Here is an 8818-nt window from a genome sequence, read left to right as displayed (position 1 = left end):
ACGCCCCATCACTGAAAGCCCCCATCACTGAACGCCCCATCACTGAATGCCCCCATCACTGAAAGTCCCAGTGATCTCTAGGGGTTCACCGAGATGGAGGAGGCAGCGCCCTGCCACGGAGGCCAAACAGCAAGTACCCTGCCTGAGGATGAACATCTGAATGCACTGGGGAGAGGCCAGAGGAGAAGGAAGCCTGAAACACCAAGTGTGGGCGTGCGTGCGTGCGTGCATGCGTGCGAGCGCCGGCACACCACTGCCGGCCTCGCCTCTGAATGCAGAACGTGCCTTCCATAATCCCTTCTGCCGCTCGGCCTCCCTCGCACACCAGCCACCCAGCAAAACACAGCCCCCATTCTGCTCAGGAATGTGCTCTGGGAAACTTAATCTAGCTGCTGAGTCTGGGCCAAATCCCCCATGGCATTAACCCAAGCACAGCACCCCTCTCTCCCGCCTTCCCGCCACCCCGTCACTGCCTCCTCCAACTTTGGGAGGCTGTAGTTCCAGTCCACCAACTCCCTCTCCCCAGGACACAGACCCTCCAAGCCCGCGCTCCCCATTTCCAGCACTTCTCCATCCATCTTCTGGTCAGGCCCAAACATTTCTCTTCTGATTCATGCCTAAATGACAAGCCAATAGCTCTTGGTTTTCAAACAAGACTCGCCTCAGCTTCTGCACAAGCCCCCTCTTCTCTCACTGCGCCTTCTTGGGTTGCAACCAAACCATTCCCTTTGTCCTCACTGCCAACTGCAGATCCCTTTGAGCACCAGAGAAAGAAGGGGCCAGGATTTTTTTTTAAAATAAAGGCTATAAATTGTCTCTCCTCACACAGATTCACCTTGAAGTAGAAGGAGGGCTCCAAAATAAATCTTATACTCTCCAGCTCTCCCGTTCTCCAAACAATGAGAGGTTCAGGCTGGCTTGTGATCAGGCCAAGTTAGGGAGTCTCCCAAGTCTTCACAGACGAGGGCTGACCATTTGCAGGTGAGCAAACCTCCTGGAGGAGCGGCATTGCTAAAGGCACAAAGGTTGCTAAAAGGCACCTCTCATTTGTAATAATGAACAACGGGCAAGGACCCGACTGCCCAGCCCTAGGAAGAGCGTTCAGGACACTATGGTAGAGCCACCCTGGGATGTTCTAGGGCCATGAGCAACTGTGCTCCTGCTCTGGAGGGGGACGGGGGACAGATTAACTAGGAGCGTGCCAGAGCGGTGGGTACACGGTACGTACACGCGAAAAACACATTGGGCTGTTCACTTAACATTCGTGTGTTTTGTGTACTTTACTGGATGCATTTTATACTCAATAAAAAAGAAAAAGTAAATCCGGTCATATGACCAATGGAAAATGCTTGTCATACGATGTCAAAGGGGAGAGAATAAAGACAGAAACTGTATATTCAGTAGTGTAAAAATATAGGTAGGGATGAAGACCAGAAGGGTATACTCCAAAATGATGATGGTGGTTGTACAGGGACAGTGGGGAGACATTATGTTCCATATATTCTAAACTTTCTAGAGTCAATTGAATTATAATTTAAAAATCTACGAGAGAAGTATGATGGTAAGAAGTGTAGCTCTGGCCTCAGCCCTTCTTGTTATGACGAGTTGACCCCTGTCACCCTCCTCACCCAGCTCTCCCAGCACCCTGCCCCAGCCCACCAGCACACCTGGGGGGAGGGCCCAGCAGGTGGCCCAGGGCCTGCCTTCCTCACTGAACCCCAACCCGAACCCTAAGCCTGCTCCCCAGAGGCCTGGCACTCAGATTCAGTGAATGCTGCTGCAGCCACAGAGGCAAAGGGGCTCCAAGATGCAGCCCAGCTTGGCCTCCCCCACTAGGGAGGTAGCTAGGGACCCACCCTGTCTTCCGGCCTCCTCTGAGAAGAGGGCAGGGCTGCTAAACTGGTTCCCCAGGAAACAGGAATACTGTTGCCAGCCTCGTTCCAGTCTCTATTCTACCATGGGAGTGAAGTCCCTCTAGGGATCTGGAAACCAGAGGGCAGGGCGGGGCCTTTTCTCGCCTGCTTTTCTACTCCCCCTTCTCTCACCACTTTCTCCCCAGGACTCACGCCTCACACCTCAGGGACCCCAGCTGACGCTTAAGGAGCATCTTAGAAGCTGGCTGCCTTAGGTGTGGCCCGTAACATAAGGACCACCAACCTCCTGGAGCCACATGGTCCAGGAGGGTGATAACGATGGTGACATGGAAGCAGGGCTGTCCGGGATAAGGAGGCACAGCTAAGTCGTGAGGGAACAAGCTCAGGAGACCTTCTAAAAGGTTAAGCCCAAACACCATGGAACTCTCAACAAGATCCCCTGTTTCCTAGGCTTCAGCCACCAGGAAGGGGAGGTAATTCTTAATACCGTTGACCTTGAACAACATGGGTTTGAACTGCGTGGGGCCACGTGGCTGGGGATCTCTTCCCGCACAGTAAATACTACGGCACTGCATGACCCGAGGTTGGTTGGACCTGCGGATGCAGAGGACCCCTTATGAGTTATATGCCAATTCTCGAGTGCCCAGAGGGTCGGCGACCCTCACCCTGAATTGTTCAAGGGCCAAGTGAACGTCCTGGCTATAGACTCCACATATAAGAGCGGGTGTTGCGGCTGCGCTTCCAAAATAAGCCTTTGGAAGTTTATGTAACCAGTCAAGCCTCGTTTCCCATATGTGCCATGGGTAGAAAATGTGTAATGTGTGTATTGAGTGTGTATTGTGTGTATTGAGCTTGGGCACAATAGTGTGCCCAAGTGGTAATTACATATAAGAGTAGCATGAAGTCCTCTCCCGGCAGCCTCCTTGAACCAAAGTGTCACCTCGTTTCTTCCTCTCTACCCTCTGTCCCACAGTTGCCTTTTCATTGTGTTCCACTACTTCTGTTTCAGGAATTTAGACTATGCCTGCCCCGCAGAGAGGCAGGAGGCCAAGGGGGAATGGGGGGGCTCTGTTCGGACCACACGTGGCCCTGTACACGCTCTCACTGCAACTGCTGCGAGGATGGGGGGCGGGGGGCACAACGACATCGAAGACCACAGGGCGACCAAGTAGAAAGGCACGGCGTGGCCCAGCTCTGGGGCCCACAGAAACAGTTCAACCATGTCAAGTTTCCTTCTTTCTAGACGCTCACTCCAGACCCTGCCTCTACTCAGAGAGCACAAAGGTCCCCAGCCACTGGAGATTACTGGGCAGCCACCACTCTCTGATTGGAAACGTCAGTGGGCAAGGCCCCTTTTATGGTGGGACTGATGACAGGGGGTTTGATTGGGGTGGGGGACAGAGAGAGAATGGGAGTGGGCAGAGGAGCAGTACTCACTAGCTAGTGTCACGGTGGCTGGCACGCTGGCCACAGCCCCTGCAGGCAACCGGGCCACACACTGGTACCGTCCCACAGTGTGGTTGCTGAGGGCAGTGATGACGAGGGTCCCGCGGGTGATGAGGACGCCCAGGGCATCATCCGAGCCATTCAGCTCCTTCCCGTTCAGGCGCCAGGTGGTGTTCATCCAGGGGGGCTCCACCACGCAGCCCAAGATCACGGTTCCTCCGAGCTTCTGGACGGTGGAAGAAGGCTGGACAGTGACCTGAGGGACCTCGTCTGGAGGAAGAACAGGGATGTAGCGATGAACCGACACCCCCAAGAAACCAACAGCATGACCTACTCAGAAGCACCGCACCCAGGCAGCCTTTCAGAGTCGAGCAACCCAGAGAGGAGTTGACCTTTCTCTGAAGAGCTCTGCTGACCTCGGGTCCATTTCCCCAACCTGGCCTTTTCCCCAGAAAGTAGACTGGAGTGGCAGTGTGGTGTGAAGGCAAGAGCTCAGGCTTTGGACCTGAACAGGAGCTGTGTCTGAATCCCAGTGCCACTGCTTCTGAGCCAGGGAACTTTAGCCTCTTGGGGTCTCAGTTTCTTATCTGTAAAATGGGACTAATAATATATGTCTCACAGCGTCGCTGGGAAGCTGACAAACAATGCATGTAAACTGCCTGCTGTAATGCCATATAGTTAAGTGCTCAATAAAAGGTAGTTCAGTCATTATCGTTACTCCTCCCTAGTATAAGTTTCAAATGATTAAAATACAACCAATATGATGTTACTGAGATCATTTCTCATCTTGTATTATTGAGCGTGTCCCTGAAGGTCAGTGGGAAGGAAATGCTCTTTGAAATCCAGGAGGAAGGAGGCCTTTTTAGAGGGTCCTTGTAGAATGCCTGATGATTCCCTCTGACACTAGGGGCAAAGTGTTCTTCCCAGAAGGGCCACCGAGAAGGCAAGGAAAACACTCACTCAGGTTTGCGAAGCAGCCGGCCATGGCCAAGAGGAGGCAAGCAAGTGTGACCTCGGACCTCTTTCCTCTCTGCGTTATCATCATCCCACGCGACATGGTGTGTCAACGTCCCATAAGCCAAAGGAGTCACTCAAAGAGGTACCGCAATCCCTGCTACACTCTGTTGCGAAAAAGAGAGAGAAACGGCTGTGGTAAGAATGCCTGGGGCACCCCTGTGGTAGCCATGGGGCCTGGCTTTGTCCCCATGCCCCTGCTTCCAACACACAGGTGGTAACATTCAAAGTCTTGACCTGGCCGGCTGTTGGAAGACTAAAGAACACTCTCATGCCATTTCTCATCTAACATAAGCTGCTTCTAAGTTGCCCCTTTGAGCTAGAAGGTGATGTCATGGTAAGAAGGCCAGAGCCTTGCCCAGTGCACCCATAGCAACGAGGACAGGAGAGCCCAGGACACGGAAAGGCGGAGACCGGCAGCCATGTCCCAGGCTCAGGGCAGTGAGTAGCCAGCACAGATGCTGGAAAGGATGCAGTTCTCTTTACCATTTGCTTGCAGGAGGCTAGGTGCCCAAGGCTACATGGCACACCATGCTGCTAGTTTAGACTACTGTGCACAGTGCTGTCACAGTATACTGAATGCATGCTACATCCCTCAGGTAGGGGATGCTACTAATTAATGAATCCTAAAGTCTCAGAGGCTCATGAAAGATCTCCTGTTATGAGTCACCCCAGCTCTTCACCTACATCCTTGTCAACATTCTTTGATTTCCTGAAACCTACCAACCCTCCTCAGCTTGTCTAACGTCTGTAACTCCAGACACAAACACAGACAAAAGTCACTCAGCCAAGGCCCCTCTTCTTCTCTCCATCCCCTAGTGCTGAAATTCTGGTATTTTCCATCTCTACAAAATCTGTACATTTTTTTTAATAGACAATTTCATTTTTATCTTGGTCTTCTGCCAGATCATTTTTTTTTTTCAGAGGATCTCCTTTATACACATTCTTTTTGGCCCTGAGTCCTAATCAGATCATTTTAAATTTTAGTGACATAAAATTTTCACATAGTGAAACACACACATCTTGAGTATATAATCATAAATGTGCATATGCCTAATACATTTTAAAAAAATGACAGAATTAAAGTGGAAATTAGGCAGTTTTATAATCATAGTGGCAATTGTTACACTTCCCTGGTAATAACTGATAGAACAGTTAGATGAAAAATTGTAGGGATATAGAAGATCTGAATAACAATGTCAACCTTCCTGATCTAATTGACATTCATTAATCATTAGAGCCAACAACAGTATTCTCTTCAAGTGCATATGCGATGTTCACAAATGCAGACCGAATATTGGGCCATAAAATTTCCAAAGACTGAAATCTTACAGAGTATGTTACTTGAACACAATGGAATTAAATTAGAAACCAACAAAACAAGATATCTAGGAAAGCCCCAAATACTGGGAGTTAACACATTTCTAAATAACTTATGTATCAAAGAAGAAATCACAAAGGAAATTAGAAAATACAAAATCTGCACTCTTGACGGCTTGCTGTGTTGCATCTCCACCCAGAACATTTCCTTGGGGGTCTAGACTGTACTGCTCCTCTAGCCGCTTGATGACATATCTCGGCTACCATCAGCCACCCTCTTATTGCCTGCCTAGAACTTTAATTCCGCCCCTTCTACAGTGTTATTTCTTTATGCCTCGTTTAAGCTATGGTGTTTAAAAGATTCATCTAAATCACAAAGAGGCAAATGTACACACACTTCTGTCACAGCCGAAACCAAGATCTTGCCTCTGTGTTTTCACTGCTGTACCTACAGGACATGAGACCAATGAGGAAGGTGTGCCAACACCCTGCTAGGCAGGGAGACAGTAGAGTGAGATTCAGGTAACTGAAGGCAGCACCACAATGATCTAGACAGAGGATGCATATTCCTGAATCGTGCACATGCGGCAACAGTAACAGTATATTTCCAGGAGGGTGACATATACTCAAAATGCGAACACTTTTGGACCAGTTTATCTAAACCAGCGACTCTTTCAAAAACTTACAGTCACCACTGAAAAGTCATAGGAGGTAGTTAAGCTGCCCAGCTGACAGCTGTGTTACGCTCTCCAGTCTCTGGAGTTCTGGCTACTTGTACGGTCTGTTGTAAGAGCCGGTCTTGGGCCTCTCAACACCCATGGCTCCTTTCACAGAGGACTGAGGCTGGGCTTCGAGGCTCCTGCTCTGTGCTAGGGAGTGCTTGAGATTTGCCTAAACCTCTCCGTTCTCCAAGCTCCTCTGGCTTTTCACCTAGCTACTTAGAGAGTTAAGAGGGCCACACTGCTTTGCCAAACAAGCACCCCTCCAAACCAGATCTAGGGCCTGGCCCCACACTGATGTTCAGAACGGTTTCTAGGGCAGAGTCCTTTCCCCTTGATTTTTTTTTTTTTTTTTTTTTCGGTACGCGGGCCTCTCACTGCTGTGGCCTCTCCCGTTGCGGAGCACAGGCTCTGGATGCGCAGGCTCAGCGGCCATGGCTCGTGGGCCCAGCCGCTCCGCGGCATGTGGGATCTTTCTGGACCGGGGCACGAACCCGTGTCCCCTGCATCGGCAGGCGGACTCTCAACCACTGCGCCACCAGGGAAGCCCTCCCCTTGATTTTTAATCCTTCTCTTTGTCTCGTGTCTTCAACATCAGAGGACTTCCACTCTTCTGGGGAAGAACAAGGGGACATTTTCTAAAAGAGGTTTGAAAGAAAAATTTTAAGCTTTTCCTGACAAGTTTTTCCCTCTTGGGGTAGAGAGAGCTTTTGCTCTTTTCCAGACAATCCAGGAAATCAGAGGGTCGTGTTATTAACAAAGTGAAGTTAAGGGAAGCTGCAAAGGATGTGAGTATGGCAGGGGAGGGTAGCCGTGGTGGGAGGGAGGACACGCCTGTTACCACAATAGGTATCTTGCTAAGCTCTTTGCACAAGGTATTCTCTTAATCTTCAGAACAACTCTACATGGTGGGGACTATTATCCCCACTTTACAGGTGAGGAAACTGAGTTCCACAAGGTAAGTAACTAGCCCGAGGTCATAAAACTGTAGGCCTGGAATGAAACCCAGGTTGGGCTCATTCCAAAGTTCTGTGCTTTTAACCACAATAGTAGGCTTTTCATGTTTTTTTTCTACCAGCCCTCTGCACCAAGTGGGTGCTTGACGAACAGAGTTGGAATAGGGTGAGGTAGAACAACGAGGAATTTTAACAGTGGTTTCTTAATCACTGTTCATTAAGTTCATTAATATAGTTACAGACAAACACCAAAAAGCAAGCCTTTGGTGTCCCCTCCATCATCCAGATACTAGCTTTAATTCTCTACTTTCCCCCAATGAAATAACGTATTTATCTAGAACACTGCATGAATGACCAGTTACAGGATTTTAGGGAACTTGCTTGCTCATGCCGTGTTCCTCTTTCCCCAACTCCTTGAGGAGACTGCCCACACCTGCTCTACCCCTGCCCCAAGAAAGGAAGAAGGAAAGTAAGGAGGCAGCAGGGAGACAGAATGAATACAAAGTAGTAAAAGGCAGAAAGAAGACAAGCCGACAAAGGGACAGAAGGGCTGTTTCTTATCCCAGCACAGAGTGGCCACCGAGGTGTTTGGGTTGTAAAGTCGACAAAGATTTTACTGAGGAAATTCAGCCCAGACCCCCTCCTGCTTAACGAGGGCCAGCCAAACAATTCCTGTTACTTCTGCACCCTGGATAATTTATAAGGTTCAAAATAGAAACAGACCCCACTACTGCTGCCAGCCACCATCCCGCTTTTAAAGGAGAAAAAAATGTAGCTGAGGAGGGAGAGCGAGTGAGGAAGCAGGTGTCCAAAGAGGGAGAAAGGAGTTAACTCATGAACTCCCACAACAGAGTTGTAAGCAGATACCACTCAGTGAGCGCAAAGCAGGACACATGGGGTCTCCGTCACGGCAAAGCAGAACCGTGACAAAAATACAGAGGCGGGGGGATCACCGTAGCTATTATGCATCTTATTTAGCAGCTGGGGAAACTGAGCTGCTTCCTGGAGGAAGTTACCTAGTGAGCTTGGTCTAGAAAAATAGTTCCAAAAATGCAGGTTTCTGAGAACATTTTTTTAATAATAAAAAAAAAGGCAAGTAGGACTTAACTGGAGTACCTAACTGCAGTGTAACTTTGTCCCACTGTGAATTGAACAAGGTACAATTTCAAAAGTGGGTGAAGGCAACAGTAAGGCCTGTTAATTTTCTTGGCAATGCAAGGTAGGTCTAGATCCTTCTTATTTTTTCTGCATTTTCTCAGAAAAAGAGATCAAGAAAAAAAAATCAAAAGCAGAGAGAAGGGGGCTTCCCTGGTGGCACAGTGGTTGAGAGTCCGCCTGCCGATGCAGAGGACGCGGGTTCGTGCCCCGGTCCGGGAAGATCCCACATGCCGCGGAGCGGCTGGGCCCGTAAGCCATGGCCACTAAGCCTGCGCGTCCGGAGCCTGTGCTCCGCAATGGGAGAGGCCACAGCAGTGAGAGGCCCGCGTAC

At 49.6% G+C, this 8818-nt stretch overlaps 1 protein-coding gene across 6 annotated transcripts in view; it reads right to left on the bottom strand.

Annotated features, from left to right (window-relative positions):
- Positions 1-8818, bottom strand: part of BOC (BOC cell adhesion associated, oncogene regulated) — a 241596-nt gene that overhangs the window by 37655 nt on the left and 195123 nt on the right. For all 6 annotated transcript variants that reach the window (XR_003432498.1, XM_027104803.1, XM_027104813.1 and 3 more), the window contains 2 exons: positions 4281-4441; positions 3312-3590 (listed from right to left, as the gene is read on the bottom strand). Coding sequence is in view for 5 of the 6 variants with exons in the window: in XM_027104803.1 (XP_026960604.1) it covers positions 3312-3590; positions 4281-4377 (376 nt within the window). In the remaining variant the exon portion in view is untranslated. The remainder of the gene's footprint in view (positions 1-3311; positions 3591-4280; positions 4442-8818) is intronic.

This window comes from Aethalodelphis obliquidens, unplaced genomic scaffold, assembly GCF_003676395.1.
Source record: "Aethalodelphis obliquidens isolate GAN/ISIS:26980383/991018 unplaced genomic scaffold, ASM367639v1 scaffold1, whole genome shotgun sequence".
Taxonomy (NCBI): domain Eukaryota; kingdom Metazoa; phylum Chordata; class Mammalia; order Artiodactyla; family Delphinidae; genus Aethalodelphis; species Aethalodelphis obliquidens.
This window is presented reverse-complemented; position numbering and strand designations above follow the sequence as displayed.